General features: G+C 54.1%; 3 protein-coding genes across 8 annotated transcripts in view; 1 reads left to right on the forward strand and 2 right to left on the reverse strand.

The window, feature by feature from the left end:
• Nucleotides 1–3,181, forward strand: part of Adam17 (ADAM metallopeptidase domain 17) — a 46,353-nt gene extending 43,172 nt beyond the window's left edge. For all 3 annotated transcript variants that reach the window (XM_028877703.2, XM_028877704.2, XM_037198165.1), the window contains 2 exons: nucleotides 1,116–1,166; nucleotides 1,474–3,181. In XM_028877703.2, the coding sequence (XP_028733536.1) occupies nucleotides 1,116–1,166; nucleotides 1,474–1,824 (402 nt within the window). In that variant the 3' untranslated portion in view covers nucleotides 1,825–3,181. The remainder of the gene's footprint in view (nucleotides 1–1,115; nucleotides 1,167–1,473) is intronic.
• Nucleotides 3,182–3,694: 513 nt separating this feature from the next.
• Iah1 (isoamyl acetate hydrolyzing esterase 1 (putative)) lies at nucleotides 3,695–11,347 on the reverse strand. 4 transcript variants are annotated; one of them, XM_037198167.1, is made up of 7 exons: nucleotides 11,219–11,347; nucleotides 9,878–9,930; nucleotides 9,279–9,382; nucleotides 7,592–7,753; nucleotides 6,338–6,459; nucleotides 4,523–4,619; nucleotides 3,695–4,021 (listed from the first exon to the last, which is right to left on the reverse strand). In XM_037198167.1, the coding sequence occupies exons 1-7, from the start codon at nucleotides 11,297–11,299 to the stop codon at nucleotides 3,870–3,872; spliced, it is 771 nt and encodes a 256-aa protein (XP_037054062.1). In that variant the 5' UTR covers nucleotides 11,300–11,347; the 3' UTR covers nucleotides 3,695–3,869. The 4 variants fall into 4 exon arrangements, with proteins under 4 accessions (XP_037054062.1, XP_037054061.1, XP_028733538.1 ...); XM_037198166.1 differs by having other exon boundaries at nucleotides 9,279–9,427; XM_028877705.2 differs by lacking the exon at nucleotides 4,523–4,619 and having other exon boundaries at nucleotides 9,279–9,427; nucleotides 11,219–11,346.
• Nucleotides 11,348–12,355: 1,008 nt separating this feature from the next.
• Cpsf3 (cleavage and polyadenylation specific factor 3) overlaps nucleotides 12,356–19,085 on the reverse strand; it is a 29,784-nt gene continuing 23,054 nt past the window's right edge. The window contains 5 exon segments of the mRNA XM_028877707.2: nucleotides 12,356–12,539; nucleotides 13,310–13,406; nucleotides 15,589–15,658; nucleotides 17,227–17,314; nucleotides 18,047–18,141. Coding sequence (XP_028733540.1) covers nucleotides 12,438–12,539; nucleotides 13,310–13,406; nucleotides 15,589–15,658; nucleotides 17,227–17,314; nucleotides 18,047–18,141 — 452 coding nt within the window. The 3' untranslated portion in view covers nucleotides 12,356–12,437.

Here is a 19,085-nt window from a genome sequence, read left to right on the forward strand (position 1 = left end):
GGTCCTCCTCCACAGGCATGTCTCAGCTTGTAGGCTGCGGCACACTCGTACGCAAAGTAACACGCTTTTTCTAATGTGTGTATGGTTTGCCTTAAAAAAAACACGGGAGCATTTAGCTGGACTTGCCTGGGGCCTGTAAAGTCCACAGGAGCACCTTTGGGCTCACTTGGTTACGGGGAACAACTGTAAACATTTCAGATATTCCCATGTACTGTGTAGATGTTGACATCGTCGTGTACAGTGTTCACATCTTCACATTAACAGTTACCCGTTAAACCAGACTGTCTTTCAAGGTGCTCTATGCATTGTGAGTTTTAAGGAGTCTACCCTGCCTGAGTAGGGAGTGGTGTCTACAGATGAAGGGCGAGGCTTGCCGTCTGCAGCTCTCACGGTGCTCTCCCGGCTCCCGGCACTCTGGCCCAGGCGGAGCTGCTGTCCGGTGAGGGAAGAGGCTTTGTTAGAAGATGCGTCTCAGGACAGCAGCCCGGCCCTCCCGAGTGCTGATGGTGATTTCAGAGCAAAACCACTTCGTGACGGTTTGTTTCTGGCCACAGCAGGTGGTCGTGGCCCAGGTCTTGGTGCTGCCTTTCCCTTCAGTTAGCGTTGGGTCTCCTGCGGAAATACAACACGGGGATCTGGACCCCGTTCCGTGAAAGGCTGTGGGCTGGATGGTGAAGTCAGGACGGAGGGAGGCCGCCAACAACCATCTTACCCTCTGCCAACCGTCCTGGTGCTCAGGCGCCGTGGTGGCTACGGCTGATGCTGTTGCGCACCCCTGTCCAGTGTAAGACGCCTGGGAAAGAGGACGGAAAGCCCACCTCTCGTGTGTGTGTCACCCTTCACAGAGCGGCGGCGCTTCTTGCCTGGGAGCTCAAGTGTGCTCTCAGCCATGATCTGCCCCTCGGTTTCCTTTTGGTAGAACCTGGAGGGTGGCAGACAGACCCGAGGCCCCAGGGGTGCCAGGCACCCGTTCCAGGGCTGAGCCACGTGCCCGGTGCCACTCTGCAGTCGGGGCTGAGTGCACTCCGCCTAGGACAGTGAACAGGAAGTGCGCACTGGTGGAGGGCTGGGTTCCTTTCGGTTTTAATGACATTTTTACTTCCGGTTCCTCCTAGGACAAGAAACTGGACAAGCAGTATGAATCCCTATCTCTGTTTCACCACAGTGTAAGTATACGCGGGTGCTCCTCCTCCTGGGCTGTGGGAGTCGCAGGGATCTGATTGGAGGGGATGGCCTGAGGAAGTGACGTGACTTAGCTGCTGGTGGAAATGTGGCGGAGAGGAAGCCTGACTTCCCCCCAGCCACCTGTGCCGACCCAGCCTTTCAGCCCCGACGTCTTGTGTCGTGCTCTTGGTAGACACAAGGTGTCAGCACCTCGCCCTGCACTTGAGCACAGCCCAGGGCTGCTGTGGGTGAGGTTGCAGTGTGCTGACTCAATTCCTTCTCCCCACCCCCGGCCCCATGCCTTTCCAGAACATTGAGATGCTGAGCAGCATGGATTCGGCCTCTGTTCGCATCATCAAGCCTTTCCCTGCACCGCAGACTCCGGGTCGTCTGCAGCCCCTGCAGCCGGCCTCCATGATGCCGCCAGGGTCTGCGGCTCCAAAGCTGGACCACCAGAGGATGGACACCATCCAGGAAGACCCCAGCACAGACTCCCACGTGGACGATGATGGCTTCGAGAAGGACCCCTTCCCCAACAGCAGTGCGGCCGCCAAGTCCTTCGAGGACCTCACCGACCACCCGGTCACCAGGAGCGAGAAGGCAGCCTCCTTCAAGCTGCAGCGCCAGAGCCGAGTGGACAGCAAGGAGACAGAGTGCTAACGGGGCCTCGCCCTGCTCCAGGACGCGCATGTGCAGATGCTCCGTAGAGCCGACCCCAGGAACACGCAGGCAACTTAGCGGATGCTGTCGGGACATGGCATCCCCTGTGGGTGTGGCCCCGGAAGGGGTGAGGTAAATCTGGCTTATTTCAGGTTTTGGGTTTTTCTTTTATAATCTAAAATCTACTTTGACCTGTGGTGCAGAAGCCAAAAATAAGGCTGGATCAAGTTCTTGGTGAAGCGCTGAGGACGTCTGCAGTCTGTCTGTGCACTGTAAGGGTCCTCGGACCACAGTGAAACAGTTAGTAATGAGGATAACTGGAACAGACTTATTTATTTCTTTTCCCTTCAAGTAAAAGCAGAGGAACCTGGTTGTATGTACATTGTCTCCAGATGTTGCCTGTCTTGGCACTGGAACTTTTTGCAGATGGAAAGTCCTGTCTGTACTTAGGGCCATATTGACTAAGAATGGTCCTGTCCAGGATGAATACTATAGCTTCGGGCGAGGTCTGCAGTAACTAACAGCCACGGGAACCAGAGATGGCCCAGTCACTGTTAGGCCCTATTCACTGGGCAGTTTCTCTGGCTGGAGACTTGGCCCAGCAGTTATGAGTGAGTGCCCGGTTCCACTCCCAGCACCCACATGGTGGCTCTTAACGCTCTAAGTGCAGTTCCAGGGGATCAGATGCCCTCTTCTGACCTCTGCAGCACCAGGCACGAATGTGGTATACAGACATGCAGGCAGAATGCTCACATAAAATAAAAAATCAGAAATTTCGACATCCACAAAACTTATACTACTTCCCGACACAACCAGAAAGAACTGGACTGCTCGTTGTGAGTCTGGGTAAGCAGGCTGGCACTCTCACCAGAACCGGTTCTGAGCAGGCCGGGTGTCCTGCCACGCTCCGCTGGGGCCCAGCCCCGGAAGAACTGACCGCCAGATCCAGCAAGGAGATACTCACGGGACCTCTGGCTTTAGTACTTCAGGATCCTGGATGCTCTGTACTGACTGTGTGAAGGATAAATACCATTAGCCTCAATTCTGATTTCGATTAGTTATAAGAGCCTTTCTTCTAAGAATTGGAATGTGCTCACCAGCCACCACATTTTAACCCAGGTAACTTGTAAACTCTGAGGACGCTAACCCAACCTGTGCCTTGTCTCTCCGAGGACGTCTGTTACACTAATACTTGAACATGTACCTTGTGGTATTTGCTCTTTGAACTAGCCATGATAGTCTTATATTTTGAGGATTTGCTATAAGGTGAGTGGGGTGTGTGGGTGTATGTATGAATCAAAGTTCTTGGCAAAATATAAGAAAAGCATTTTTATAAAATTGTGACTTTTTAAACAAACCAAAGTTGTCCTTACCTTTTTTTTTTTTTTTGCCATGTACAGGCTTAACAAGCTGCTCAGGGTATATTCTGTGGCATTGATAACTGTCAATAAATACTGAACATCAAAACAAAATGGGTCCAGAATAACATTTCCCTGAAAAATAAGTTATTAATATTGGCAAATGTTAGTGGGTTTTTTGATCAAGAGTCATGAACAGGGGGGCTGGAGAGATGGATGTTCTTCTGGAGGTCCTGAGTTCAATTCCCAGCAACCACATGGTGGCTCACAACCATCTATAGTGAGATCTGCCCTCTTCTGGCCTGCAGACATACATGCTGTACACAAAATAAATAAATAAGAGCACTGGCTACTCTCCCAGAGGACCCTGGTTGGATTCCCAGCACCCACAAGGCAGCTCACAACTGTCTGTAACTACAGTTCCAGGGGATCTGGCATCCTCACACAGACATGCATGTAGGCAAAACACCAAGGCACATAAAAAATAAATCTTAAAGTCATGAACAGAAGTAAATCTTGAAAAAATGTTTAATCAACTGAATTACCAACTTGAGGTTATGTACATGAACAGTTATTTTTGGAATGTTTGTGAATTACCAGCCAGTGGCACCATGAACGACAGGAACCACCCCTTCCTGGGAGGTTTCCCAGGCCGACTAATGGTCTCCGTCTCCCAGCAGACTCCGCTCAGGCTTTGCTTCCTCGACATCCTTCCAGTAAGGAAGCAGCCATGGCAGAGAGGAGACCTTCTTGTCCAGCAGCGGCCAGAGGTTTAAGAACAGAAACTCGTTTCCCATTGGTGATAAATGCAGGCCATCTGATAAATAAGATGAGAAGTCCTGGGGGGAGAGGAGGGATGTGTCATGTACCTTCCTTGGGGCAGCGAGAGAAAGCTCAGCAGCCTGTGCTTGTGCACCAGACCAGTGACTGGGACCACAGTGGCCTCCTGAGCGTCTCAAGGGGCTTGGGTACAAGACCCTTGCTGCCTGTGCTCCTGCGTCTAACATCGTCATCCTGGGTCCCAGGGGCTGTGATCACTAGCATTAAGAAAGCGCAGGTCTGGGCTGGAGAGATGGCTCAGAGGTTAAGAGCACTGACTGCTCTTCTGGAGGTCCTGAGTTCAATTCCCAGCAACCACATGGTGGCTCACAACCATCTATAGTGAGATCTGGTGCCCTCTTCTGGCCTGCAGTCATACATGCTGCACACATAATAAATAAATAAATAAATCCACCCTAGGATGTGGGTGATGAGAACTGGGAACTCCTGGCCCAGAGCAGGAAGGCCGTGTAGAGCCCAGTTTCCCATCCATCACTCCTCTGTCGAAACCCAGGATTTACTTGGGGTCCATTCTGACTCGGAGGAGTCTTCCTTCGCCTGATCCCCGTGGAGACTGACAGAGACTGAGGATTCCGTGGCCTTCCTCGTCTGGAGGTTCTGTAAGGAAGACCCTGACTGCATGAAAGCAGGAAAGACTTGAGGCGAACCAGGCGGCGGTGGAAGACGCTGCGGGGAAGACGCCCTCCCAGCACTCTCAAGCCATCTCCGCTGGCCTCTCTCTAACTCATCTGGTGTGCGGGCCTGGACGAGGGGAGCACAAACGCCGTGGTAGCACCAGGAGGCCACAGGACGGTTTGTAGAGTGGGTTCTCCAACCACACCGCCAAGCAGGTGTTTGGGATCAAACTAGGGGCCCCAGGTTGGCAGGTAAATGCCTTCCCCAGCTAGCCGGCCCGCTGGCCCGGAGTAGGTCTGTACTAAAACTGGGGCTGCGGTGGCCCTGCCACCTGGGGACAGCGCTCAGTCGAGGATGCTGAGGCCGACTGGAGTCCCGGGGCTCCCAGGGCCTCCAAAGGTACGCGGGGCACTTCTCTGCAGAGTCCTGAACTGGAGTCTGCGAGGTTCTCAAGTGGGCAGCCGTTCTTGGGTGTCCTGGGACTACGAGTCTCTACTTTGCAGTCCCTCTCCACAGACCAACCCTAACACGTCAGACCCTTCCAGGTCCATGGGGAGGGGGAGGTTAGTGTCTGGCTTGCCGACTGTGGGCTGAGTTCTGTCTTTTGACATGGCACCGGGGTCGAGTAGGTCCTCCTTGTGAAGACCAGAGTTCCCGTCCCTCAGCCCCTCCCTGGGCCTCTGCATCCCAAGGAAATGCCCTAGAGAACAAACATTTTACCAAGGAATAAGGAGGAGCCTGGGCATGAGACTCGGCAGAGTGCTTGCCTACCACATGCTCGGCCCCCAGGACCCCACTCCCCAGGGTGGAGGTGGGAAGTTCAAGGTCATCCTCAGCTCCAAAGCAAGTTCCAGGCCAGCCTGGGATAGGAGACCCTGCCTCACCAAGGGGGTAGGGTGAATAGATGGGTCTGACGATGCCTCTGTCGTATGCTGAAGACCAGGACCATGTGGAACCCGAACACCGTCCACTGTCCTCACCCTAACCTGTCACTGCGGCCTCGTCTGGACGCCACAGAGCTGGAACCACGCCCGTGACTTCAGGGCCTCCTTCCCATCAGCTCTATTCATGTTTGGGGCATCAGACTTGGCCCCCTCGCTGCCCAGGACTCTGTGGGCCTGGGGTGGATAATGCAGCCGGAACACGACAGCGGGCAGCCGCGTCCTCCGCCGGCACACATGCGACCTCACGACGGTCCAGCTCCCTCCTGAGCGGCTGCAGTTCACGACAACCAGCTTTTCCCCGCGCATTTGTTCTCAGACTTTAAGACAAAGTAATTCAACTGGAACGGGGGATCTCAAGCCGTGGGGTTTGTTAGTGAACACATGTCACCGTCTTATCTGAACTCTGCCCTGCTCTTACAGACAGGAAGTTGGCCATTAATGGTGCTCTAGGGTAGACTCTAGCTGAGGGCCTGGTCACCCTCCAGGCCTCTGCCTGTCTTTATGCTCTTCTTGGTGAAAAGCACGGCTGACATTGATGTCCTTTGAGACACGGTTTTACGTAGCCAGGCTGGCACAAACGTGCCATGTAGCTAGGGCTGGCCTTGAACTGAGCCTTGTACCCTCACCTCCCATGTGCTGGGATTTACAGGCATGCATCACCATGCCGGTCTGAAGAGCCTTTCCAGAAGAGCTGCACATACCCGCTTCACCTCTGTGATCCCAATAACCCTGAGGGGACTGAGAAGGCCACAGTACCTGCTTGTCCTTCTGCATCAGGGTCCACAGGTCAAGGACATCAGTCCCACAGTCTCTGGCCACTGTTAGACACGCATTAGCATATTCACCGGCAACTGAGTTCAGGCGATTCAATTTGCAACCTGTTGGGGAAAACTCCAGAGTGTCACTGGCCAACGTATTGCTGGTCCTGTGGAGCTACGCTGACCGGACCGTTTCTGAGTGCCACAGATGCCAGCCTGTGGGTTATGGCGCAGCAGAGGGCAAAGGAGCTGCCAGCTGTGGCATCTAGAAGCTTCTAAGGCACCAGGGTCAGAGTGCAGAGGCTAACCAGCAAGAGAGCAGGCCACAGTGAACCCGGTGAGGGGCTCGGGCATGGCTAGAAAGAAACGTCGAGACCATGAGCCCAAGAGTCACCATGCAGCCAACAGCTACTGCAGTCATGTGAGGAACGGCTGCAGTCTGCAGAGACCAGTCACTGCCCGAGGTTGCTACTACAGGGCCGTGCCTGGGACCAGCACGCTCAGCCATTCAGAGGCGTCCGTGATGGCCATACCTACGCAATTCATGCACAGAGTCTAGAGCAAAATGCACACACCTGGCCAAGCCCATGCTGCCTATCTCCCAGACTTGCAGTTAGGCAGGCCACCCGGGGCGCGGGGCAAGCCTGCTGGCTCAGAAGGCCGAGCCAGAGCTGGGGAGACAGGCGCTCAGGAGTGCGGGTGGCGGACTGAGGGCTGAGGGAGGGATGTCGGGACGCTGCATGTGCGGAAAAGAACGGTTCTTCCCTGGTTCTGACAGCTGACCTGGGCTGAAAAGCCAATAATGTGTCCCGGTCAACCCCGTCCTCCGCATTCAGGCAGCGGAGACAAAGTCCACAGCACACCTTTCCAGTCGGGTGTGCCAGCTCGGCCGCAGGTGCCTTCCCTGCGCCAGGGGAGAGCGAGCCCCTGCCTGCCCCAGCTGCTGCAGCTGGCAGTGGCCTGTGTGTGCATCTTGGCGCCTGGCAACTACGGAGCGTGGGTGTTGGGGCACCGATGTCCTCCTGACTTACCCACCAGAATCCCGCCCGCTTTATGTCAAACAGTCTAGAGGAGGACAACAGAGTTGACCCTCGGAGTGTGTACTCCAGGGACTGACAGAGCCCCGGAGGGGGAGCCCTGCGCACCCACAGGAGCCGGCCCTGCTCGCCTTTGAGGACCCTGCGCACCCACAGGAGCCGGCCCTGCTCGCCTTTGAGGACCCTGCGCACCCACAGGAGCCGGCCCTGCTCACCTTTCAGGAGACACTCCTTCTCCCAGGCGGCTTCGCCCAGCGGGGGCGGGGTGATGAGAATGATCCGCTCCCCGGGGATGTCCACAGACTTCAAGTACTGCACCATGTCCCTCAGGTTAGCACAGTACTCCTCCAAGGGCACGTGCTGCTTGGGGTTCTCATCTGTTCGAGACATGCACACCTCAGTCCGGACACTTCGGAAACAACGAAGACGATGAATATACCTTGGAGAGTTTCTGCCCTAGACAGGTTCTAAATTCACTAGGTAGCTAGGATGGGTGTCTCATTATGTAGTCCTGAGGGGGAACTCACGAAGAGCCTCCTGTCCCTGCCCCCCACCCCCAAGTGCTGGGATTAAATTACGGCACCCCCACACCCAGCCGAAGTTTTATGTCGCGCTCAGAAGGGAACTGAACTCGGGCCTGGACACATTAGGCAAGCAACCACCCAGTCTTTGACATTGCTAGGCCTTTGTGTGTTTTTGTTTTTTTTTCTTTTTGAGACAGTTTCTCTGTGTAGCTTTGGAGCCTGTCCTGGAACTCACAGAGATCCACCTGCCTCTGTCTCCTGTGTGCTGGGATTGAAGGTACACGCCATCACCACCAGCAGGCCTTGGTGTTTTGAGACAGTATCTTTCCTACTCTTAGCTCAGGCTGGCCTGGACCTTGCAGAGCTCTGTCTCAGCCTCCGGTGCTGAGACCATAAGCATGTGCCACCATTCCCAGGCAGGAATCTAGTTTTTGCAAATTTAGTGTGTCTGATACCAAAAGACACAAAGACGTGACTCCTTGCTTAAAACCAGTTACCTATACCGCTCACGGCTCAGGCCTCAGAGGCTGGCTAGGGCATTTTGAGTGTTCTGGTCTTTTCTCTAGGTTCCCCACCATGGGTAAAGCTGGCTCTGCAGGCTGCGACATGAGACTGCCCAGCTCTAACCCCGCCTGTCACTGACTAGACATTCCATCTCAGGAAAATGTCGAACCTTCTGAAGCTCAGCGTCCTCACTGGGAAATGAGGGGGCTGGCAGGTCTGCCTCTCGGGATAGCTGTGAAAACAGTGAAGTGTGTGAAACCCTCACCCGACTGCAGAGGCTTGCTTCAGTCAGGCTGGCACACCAGCACACAGCTCTCTCTACAGACTGTGCGAACCACAGGATGTAAAAAGCAAAGTCACCCACGAGCCTGCCAGCCAGGCCACTGCTGGCGAGGGGACGTATTTCTCTGGACCACGTGTAATTTGAGACAGAGAGAGAAAAAAAATACCAGACCAGGTTGTGGCACACACCTATCACCCCAGCACGTGAGAGGTAGAAGAGGTAGAAGCAACTAGCCTTAGCTAGCTGGTGAGTTTGAGGCCAGCCTGGGCTACAGGAGATCTTGTCTCTAACAAAACTGACACTCCTTTCTACCCAAGGCCAGCCCTCCTCGGCCAGCTGGACCAGCTGAGGCCACGAGAGTGGAGGAGCCAAGGATGGAAAGTAGCTTCAGGTGGGCCGACAAGGCAGTCATGTGGAAAGTGAGCCGGAGAGTACCAGAGCCAGATCGGACCACATCAAAGCCCAGAGGAACCCACACAGGCGAGCTCCAGGAACTCGCTGTTCTCTGGAAAACTCTCTCCTGGGAGACACATACAAACATGTAGTGGCTGGGGTCCAGGAGAAACAAGAACGATCTAGAAGTGCCCTTACCTCTGAGTGAGCAGTCATTGGCACCGAAGAAAATCGTAACCGCCACGGGGTTTTCCACACCGCTCCCTTTCCTAATTAATCTGGGGAGGATGATCTTGGCCCATCTGGTGTTGTACCCCGAAAACCCACGATTCAGAACGTCACATTTTCTGAAATAAAACTCATAGCCAAAGAGTGGCTTTCCTGGTAGCGCTCAGTCCCTGCCCGGCCTCCTGTCTCCCTCAGTGAGAGAAGAACTCCATGCAAGGGGCTGATTCTATCCGTGTCTGTGGTGGCTCGGGTGCGTCCACAGTGGACCTCTGATGGGCGCTAATGTGAGCAAGTACAGAGCGTCAGAGACCCGCCACCAGCGGGAACTCGGTGGTCTGGAGGATCGCAGGCAGGCAGGGAGGCACCCCAACGACCACAAGTGCCGCCCGATCTCACGGGGTGGCAAACGCCATTGTGCAGAACCCGAGTGCCTGCCTGGGTCCCTTTAACACCCCGAGGAGGAAGAGAGGCTAACAGAGGCAAACCCACGGTTTGTGTCTTTGCTCTTCGGAGGAGGCTTCCCACCAGGAAGCAGCCGAATCCAATCTGGATCTGGGGACTGTTCTCACCTGACAAGTCGGTCGGCCAGCAATGCGCCCCATCCGCCCTGCTGGAAAGAAAACTGAAGAGAAAAGCCGTTACCATCCGCAGCCAGAGACGAGGCGCAGGTGTGGGCCAGGCCCTTCAGGGGCAGGGACGACGCCCCGACACCTCCAAGCTTCTTGCCATCCTTGCTTGGGAGGGCATTGTGGGGGTCACTGTGCTTCACTTGGTAGCTCTTTGGAAACTCAGTTTTCTTCCTCCGATGGACTCGAACCAGTCACCTGCATTTTACTGCGACTTAACACGAGACCTTTGTTATCTGTACCGGAGGAAGTCTACTACGTCGACTCAGAGGATGACATTGTGTTATCTCCACAGCTGAAAACCAAGGAAGCCCAAAGCTCTACTGATTTCCCTAACAGTCACGGCAGCGACACCCCACCTCGACCACCTACAAAAACCTAAAAGTGACCGGGCCCTCTGGATAAGTGGGACAGTCATTAGCTTGAACTGTTTGGGAGGCTCCCAGGCAGTGGAGCCGGGACCTGTCCTTAGTGCATGAGCTGGCTTTTTGGAGCCTGGGGCCTATGCAGGGACACTTTGCTCAGCCTGGGTGTAGGGAGGAGGGGACAGGACCTGCCTTGCCTGAGTCTACCAGGCTGGGCCGACTCCCCAGGGGAGATCTTGCCTTGGAGGCGGTGGGAATGGGGGGTAAATTGGGGGGGAGGGCTGGGGGTTGGGAGCAGGGAGGAGAGGGGAATCCGTGGCTGATAAGTGAAATTAAGTTAATTATAAAATTTATATATATAAAGCAATATAACCATTAAGAAAAACATAAAACAAACAAACACCTAAAGTAATGTTGCCAATTATTAGGGAACGGCAAGCGTGAGCATCTGAAAACCACGGGGAAGTGGGTTTGCTTCCGAGGGGAGGCAGCTTGAGGAACTTCCTTAATTGGGAGTCAAACGGTATCATGTGAGAGGACTACTTTTCCGTACTGTTGGAAGCATTTTGTTGTCAAAACAACTTGGTACTGGACCTGCGCCGCGGGAGAAAGCGAGGGATGAACCGGCCGGTTCAAAGTTCAAAGTGGCTTCGGCAAGGAACCCGCAGGAGGCTGCGGGAAGCGAACGCGGGGCTGCTCCGGACCCCAAGCCCTTCGTGCAGCCCCGACGCGCGCCGGGCCATGTAGAGTCCCCCGTGCACCCCCGACGCGCGCCGGGCCATGTAGAGACCCCCGTGCACCCCCCGACGCGCGCCGGGCCATGTCAAGTCCCCCTGAAAAGACGCGGACTCGGGCAGCCCGGGCGCCCACCCCAGGCCCGCCCGACCCGCGCGGACGCAGCCCAGGGTGCGCCGGGTACCTGCGTGATGGAGTCCCCGAAGAGCAGCACGCGAGGCCAGACCAGAGCCCCGCCGCTGACCGCCCGCTCGCACAGCGCCATGGTTCCCCGGGCTCGGAACCGCCGGTCCGCGCCGGATGTGGAGGCTGCGGGGGGCGGGGCCAGCCGTGGGCGGGGCCAGCCGTGGGCGGGGCGAGCCCCGGCCCGCCAGTCGGTAAAGCAGGGCTCCCTGGGCCGGCCCACCGTCCACCCCTCCGCTCCGGGGCCGGCGGTGGCTGGGGGGTCCTGGAGACGGAGAAGCTCAGTGCCCAGCGCAGGCGGGCACACCGGTCCATCACCGGCCACGCCCAAGTGGGGCTCGCCTCTCCTGGGTGCCTGGCACCCCTTGAGGGACAGTCAGGCGGCTACTTTGAAAGCCAGGGCTGTCCCGGCACTGACTGCAGACCTCCGGACTCCACGGCATCGTGCTCCAGTGTTAGAACGAATGTCTGGCTTTATGTATAAAATGTTGTATGATATGGGGCCTAGAGTTTTGATACAGGCCAAAGACACGGGACCGGGCTGTCTTACAGAGTTCATTCTAAGGAGTCAGACTAACACTGTTACCGAAGGGCAGGAGTGTTTACACACCGAACACAACCCTGTGGCTTGACAGTGAGTGTGCTCTGGGGGTGAGGCACCCCTCCTCTCCCCCAGTGACTTCCTGGCCTTAATTCTATGTACTTCAGGAAATTGGAGCAGTGGGCTAACCCACACATGTGTCGTAGAGCAGTGAGCTAACCCACACATCTGTCATAGAGCACTGAGCTAACCCACACATCTGTCGTAGAACCCGCTCTGACCTGAGCTGCGGATCCCACACAAAGGGAGGAGTCCTGAAAGTGTCGATGTTACAAACACAAACCCAGGGATTCAGGAAGGGTGGAGGGCGGGTCTCAAACCCGTGGCGGTACGGTACTTCAACCCAGAACAGACATGCCAACTCGGCCACTGCTTTCCCTTTCCGACGTCCAGGGAGACGGATGCTGAGGCAGCTGCTGGGGTCTTAGGATCCTGCAGGCGGAGTCAGCTCGTGGGAGGGCGGCTCCTCGAGGACAGGAGGTCCGGCAGGAGTCAGGAAGGAGTCAGGCCACCGTGCAGAAGGAAACAGGCCACCCGGAGAAACTAAGGTACTTTATTTGCAGGAGCGGCCGTAAAGCCGCAAAGAGGGTAAAAAAGTCCGTGTGCTGGGACTGAAGAGTCAGTGCACCGGCGTCAGGGCCTCGTAGAGCCTCTGCGCGGCCAGCTCCACCATTTCTCGGAGGGACTCGTCCTCCTCACTGCCTTCCTCACACTCCACCGTCTGAAAGGGAAAGGCACACACTCCAGTCAACAACGCCCCACCCGGAGGCTGCTGCGGACCCAGGGCCACCCACACCTGTGACCACAGGGACTGAGAGCCGGGGGTGGGGCCGAAGCCCTCCATCTGTCCACACACGATCCAGGTCGGTCTGTGCAGCTGGACGACTCAGCCGGCAATGAGCTGGTGAACTCGTCACCACTGGGTGCTATTTGACTCCAACTAACCATCTAATGGCCGCTGCCTTGTTCCTGCTGCGTCTTTTAGAGATAACGTTAGTCTCACTACACAGACTGGCTGCAAACTTCCCAGAACTCAGGCCAGTCTAGAACTCATGATCTTCTGCCCCAGCCTCTGAGCATAGGCTTACAGGCAGGTCTTACCCACCCTGGCTGAGGGTAGCTCACATCTTACAGCTCAACTACAAAACAGTGCCAGGCCAGCTTGGGCTACAGAGTTCCAAGGCTAGCCTGGGCTACAGGGTAAGAACCTATCTGACAAAACCAAACCAAACCAGAAACCAGGGTGTTGGGATTACAGGCATGGGCTTCCAGGTGCCCACCTGTGTGTCACCAGGGAGGACCCAGGTGCCCACCTGTGTGTCACCAGGGAGGACCCAGGTGCCCACCTCTGTGTCACCAGGGAGCATCCTAGCAGCTGAGCTAGCCTCCAGCCCCCCAACTGTAAGAGCCAACGACCTGCCAGGGCTGTGATCTTGTTCCTATCTTCACCTTATCCCCCAAATGTCTCCAAACATGTGGACAGCTACATACCCGCGTCTCCAAACTAATATTCGCCGTTTTCCCGTCCACTGTGACACTGAGGACTGAGTCATCTTTCACGCTGACACAGTCTTCTCCAAATATGTCCCTTGAAGTGAACAGAAACTTGGCATTAGCGGGAAAGTCCAACCCCACCCGTTTGGGGAGAACACACTGAAGGGAGGTCCGAGTCCTGACGTAGGATGCTTTTCGCTACCCTGGAGACACGCTGCTGGCCACCGGCCTTCTACACCAGCTGACACAGCTCTATCACGACAGCCTGATACAGCTCTATCACGAGAGGGCCCGCTGTTCCACTTAGCAACACTGTTTGGCATGTGTCTCACTAAGTTGCCTGGCCTCTGACTTCAGTGCAGCACAGATCTTGTGACCATCCAGTTTGGGGCCAACTTGGGCAATACAGTGAAGTTATGTCTCCAGAACACGGAACAAAACAAAAAGCCAACTAAAGCCATTATTTAATTATCTTATCACTGTGAAATTTTAGGAAAACGTAAGGAACACAAAAACCTTCCGAACACTAAGATGTCTGCCCAAGTCACTTTCAACTTAAAGGCAGAAGCAGCCGTCGTCATGAGAACCTGTGACATCCCTGGAGGATGTTAAAGTTGGCTGCCAGGTGATGGGCTCTAACTTAATCCACCGATTCCTTCCCCGACAGACCCAGATCATGCTGGCATCCGCACAACCGCACTGGGAACCAGCACGTGAGCCTAGGTGAGGAAGCAGGGGTACAGCCTGTGACTCTGAGGGGATAGCCTGTGACCCCGAAGGGTACAGCCTGTGACTCTGAAGGGTACAGCCTGTGACTCCGAAGGGGGATAGCCTGTGACTCTGAAGGGTACAGCCTGTGACTCGAAGGGGATAGCCTGTGACTCCGAAGGGTACAGCCTGTGACTCGAAGGGTACAGCCTGTGACTCTGAAGGGTACAGCCTGTGACTCTGAAGGGGATAGCCTGTGACTCTGAAGGGTACAGCCTGTGACTCCGAAGGGTACAGCCTGTGACTCTGAAGGGTACAGCCTGTGACTCTGAAGGGGATAGCCTGTGACTCTGAAGGGTACAGCCTGTGACTCCGAAGGGTACAGCCTGTGACTCTGAAGGGGATAGCCTGTGACTCTGAAGGGTACAGCCTGTGACTCTGAAGGGTACAGCCTGTGACTCCGAAGGGTACAGCCTGTGACTCTGAAGGGGATAGCCTGTGACTCTGAAGGGTATACAGCCTGTGACTCTGAAGGGTACAGCCTGTGACTCTGAAGGGTACAGCCTGTGACTCTGAAGGGTATACAGCCTGTGACTCTGAAGGGGATAGCCTGTGACTCTGAAGGGTATACAGCCTGTGACTCTGAAGGGTACAGCCTGTGACTCCGAAGGGTACAGCCTGTGACTCTGAAGGGGATAGCCTGTGACTCTGAAGGGGATAGCCTGTGACTCCGAAGGGTAGAATATATAGAACATACACACTCCCACCACCACGATGTTCTACTCCACATCAGGTCAAAGCCAAGGCTAGCTGGCTGTGGCGAGTGCTCTGAAACCATGGGCCGAAATGTATCTTTCTTCCGTTTGCCCTGCAGGCTTTGCCAATAATGAAAAGCTAAGTTATTCATTCAACAAGCAAACGAGAGATGAGCACTTTAGGCACGATGCTAGGTGCTGAAATTATAAACCAACTATCCACTGTTGGGGTCTGCTAATCGCTAGGAAAAGCATCCTGAAATCAGCTCAAAGACCACGTACAGAAAGCCACCGGCATTAGAAACATACTAAGTCTAGAGACATTTCAGTTACAGACCTACTGGAAAGAGCCTACAACACCCACTTTATCAAATAATTCACATCCAAGCAAACATTTAAAATAATTTTTTTTTTTTTTTTGTTTTTCAAGACAGGGTTTCTCTGCATGGCCTTGGCTGTCCTAGAACTCACTCTAGACCAGGCTGGCCTCAAACTCAGAGATCTGCCTGTCTCTGCCTCCAAAGTGCTGGGATTACAGGCGTGTGTCACCACCGCCATGCTAAAATAATTCTTAACGGCACAGGGACGTTCAGCTGACATCAGCACCCAGTCCCAACAAATGTGCAAGCTCCGTAAGCATGGTGCCGACCAGGCAGGCACTGGCATCCGGCACCAACCGCAGTGTGAACTTGGCTGTAACTTGGTACATCTGCAGCACAGGGATACACCATGAGTTCAGCACCCCACCCGCCCACCCGCGCACCCGCATACCCACGCACCCACGCACCCGCGCACCCAGCTCCCGAGACTTACTGGAGCATGACCTCCAGCCTCTTGCTGTAAACGTGCATCTCTAACTTCTTAGAGACCTTCTGGACCGCACCTGGAGGACAAACAGCTCAGTCTCCATCTTCCCACCACAGTCATCCACAGGTCAGCAGAGCACGCTGTGGAGATGTGAAGTGACCACCACAGAGACCTCCAGGGCACAGCAGGGGATGTATCACCTGCCCACAACGGCAAACTCACGTGCACTGTGTCATCCCAGTTTTTATAAAGGACCCACAGTGACATTTCAGTTCACTTTTATTTCCCGTATTTCTCAAACTTCCATTCTGAGGACAGGTAAGATTTTAGGTCCAGTAATTCCAGAGGACACATGAAGCTCTTTTGTATCTAAACGTTACGCACATTTAACATCCTCTGATATAGCATCTGATTATGAGTGTTTTCATAAAAATCAATACTTAAGAGGCTGGAGAGATGGCTCAGTGGTTAAGAGAACTTGCTCTTGCAGAGGACCCGAGGTCAGTTCCCAGCACCCACTTGGGGCAGCCCACAACCTGTAACTCCAGCTCCAGGGAATCTGACCACTCTGGTCTCTTCAGCACCTTAAACTCATGTGCACATACACACACAACTAAAAGTAAATCTTAAAATAAATAATATTTGCCAGGCAGGGCAGTGATGACAGGTGGATCTCTGTGAGTTTGAGGCCAGCCAGGTCTACAGAGTGAGTTCCAGACAGCCAGGGCTATGCAAAGATACCCTGTCTTAAAAGCCAAATAAAATAAAATAAAATGATAATAAATAATTACTACTTTGTTTTTAAAGACCTCAATAAACACACGACTGATGGTCAAGATGATGATCTTTAATCTGGAGTTAAGGTCACCATGGCACACCTGTTCACACACCTCCCTGGCCTGTACAGACTCTGCTTCTCCAAAAGGTAGGCAGAGTTCCCAAGTGATCCGCCCTACTCAGGACTGTGAAGTGATCGCACACACAGACTCTCCCCGTGAGGACGTACTTCACTATGAAGCCCTGGTGCTCACTGTGTAGCCCAGGCTGGCTCACACTTACTTCGACCCTTTGCCTCTGACTCCCAAGTGCTGAGATTATAGGAGTGGGAACCCACACCCAGCTCCTTCTCAATGTTTTTGTTTTTGAATCCATGAGACAGGTGTGCACCACTGCCAGGCCAGGCAGGAACAGTCTATACTGGACAGGCTCTGGCATCATGGGAAGGGTCCAGCATGGGGGGCATCTCATCTGGAGACCACAGAGGCAAGCTCCAGCCACGGCACACGTGCTGGCTGGCTGGAGTCACCCTTCTGTTTAGCACGCCCTTGAGGCTGAGGACAGCTCTCTCCTTGACAGACATGCAGACTCAGCTGAGCAGTACTTTAGCGTCTCTGTTCAGTGTTTTAGAGGAGAACTGTAACTAAACGGGAGTCTACCTTTGTGGGACCGTGGTCAGACTCCTACTGTGTGAAGGATGAGCCAGAATGAAAAATAAGGCACTGGAGATCCGCACTATCGTGTTCACACTTTAAAATTACTAAACACTAGAAACCAGGAAAACTTAACATCTACTCAGGGCTCCACTGACTTTGGTTCTAAGAATCTGGGACAGGTGAAATGAGTAAGCATGGGGCAAGCCCGTACCTTTCCTGATTTTGGGATTCGACTGAACTTCCAGGATCACGGTGGTCACTGTGTCTGCATACATGTCGTTAGAGGGGTTCGCCAGCCACTACAAAGAAAGCTGGGGTCAGGAAGGTGGAAGGGCACCCACACCGCTGCCCAGCGCTGCCCGAGGACACCAGGCTGCGGGAGCCGCTGCCCCAGCTCTGCTGGGAACCCACTGTCTCCTAGTCACGTGACACCCACTGACCTCCTACTCAGCAAAAGGGAATCTACTAAGCACCCCCTTTGTGCCAAAGGTTTTCCGTGCGTTGACATTTAATTTCCCAATTATTTTATTAAAAAAGAAAACTAACCCCAAATAACACATGCAACGTAACTGCTAGTGCTGGATTCACTCAGACTCCAAACCTTTTCAGACTTTTTAAATTAAGTAAGTACCTCATTTTACCCTCTCCCTTCCTGCCCTCCGGCCTCCCTCTCCATCTTAACCCCACTGCCACCTACTCCCCCCAAACTCACGGCCTCTTTGACTTTAACTGCTGCTATTTCTCTCTCCCTAGACACATAAATAGAGCCTGCTCAGCAGTACAATGTTATCTGTGTGCACTGACTTCACGTCTGACCACTTGGTCCTGGAAAGCCAATCAGGGGACTTTCCCCGGGGAGGACTACTTCCCCAGCTCTGAGAAAGCCTGGGTGCCTGTAGTTTTGTCTAGGCCTGGGCCTCTGAACTCTTCAAACCGACAGCAACCTGGAGGACCAGTAACCACACTTCTCAGCCATCACACCCACGCTGGTCGGAGACTTCACTCCCCTAGGAGGTGATGACCGGACTCACCTCTAGAACCACCATGCCGGGCTCCTGTATGACGGTGATGTTTTTGAACACCTTCAGAGCAGGTTTTTCTTGAATTTCTAATTCTTCTACATCACCTGAAGAAAATGACATGATTCACATGATTTTCTTATAGACTTTAAGAGGCATTCGTCTTTGTAGAGACAGTTAAAACAGAGCTGCTGTAAGCGGGAAAACTAGTAACACTGAACAGCTCTGTTTTATGCTAACTGCTCACAGCAACTGCGGACAACGCAGTACCTAATCCTACACACGCACCTCAGGCACCAACACTTGGGCCATCGGCTAGAGATGGGTCTACACAGCACCTCAGCTTCAGTGTGAGCCTCACGGGCCAGCTCCCCACCTCTACCTTGAGTCCAATCATCACACCCGGAAGTCCAGTTGCTGAAAGCTCACTAGTTCTTTTTTCCAAGACAGGGTTTCTCTGTGTAGCTTTGCAGCCTGTACTGGATCTCACTCTGTAGCCCAGGCTGGCCTCGAACTCACAGAGATCCGCCTGCCTCTGCCTCCCGAGTGCTAGGATTAAAGGTTTACTAGTTCTTAAGTGAATCTTCTCAAGGACTAGTTAACTGATTATCATTAATTCATGACTTCTCTTTGGCCATAATTCTTGGATGAGGTCAGTCTAGGGTAGGAGAGAATCCCCCCCCAACGTCTTGAGCACTTTACTTCAGGGGCTGTGAGGGGCTCAGGAGCAGCAAGTGCGTCCCAGCCTGGGTCGCTCCCGCCTCCTCAGAGGCCACACCCGTCAGGTGTCGCCTTACTTTGTAAAGACAGAAGCCTCTCCTTTCCAGTGGTGAGAACGGAGGCGCAGGCTTAGGCTCTCACCGAGGTCTCACCGGCCAGCTCCAGACCTGGGCCGGCAGACCAAGGAAGCGATACATAAAACCCTAACCAGTTAATGAGGACGGACTTTATAGAGGAGGAAGGACCACTGACATCTTAGGCCGGGGAGTGATGAAGACACTGTGGGTTTTGTTCTTAATTTCTCCATTGTGTACACAGTGTTCTGACTGCA

The sequence above is a fragment of the Peromyscus leucopus genome, chromosome 22, assembly GCF_004664715.2.
Source record: "Peromyscus leucopus breed LL Stock chromosome 22, UCI_PerLeu_2.1, whole genome shotgun sequence".
Lineage (NCBI taxonomy): Eukaryota > Metazoa > Chordata > Mammalia > Rodentia > Cricetidae > Peromyscus > Peromyscus leucopus.

Coding starts and splice junctions, on each gene's coding strand:
- Iah1 (XM_037198166.1), bottom strand. CDS start 11,299: ATGGCGCTGTGCGAGCGGGCGGTCAGCGGCGGGGCTCTGGTCTGGCCT. Junction 9,931..11,218: donor TCGGGGACTCCATCACGCAG/GTACCCGGCGCA, acceptor TTTTCTCTTCAG/TTTTCTTTCCAGCAGGGCGG. Junction 7,754..9,278: donor CAATGACTGCTCACTCAGAG/GTAAGGGCACTT, acceptor TGTCTCGAACAG/ATGAGAACCCCAAGCAGCAC.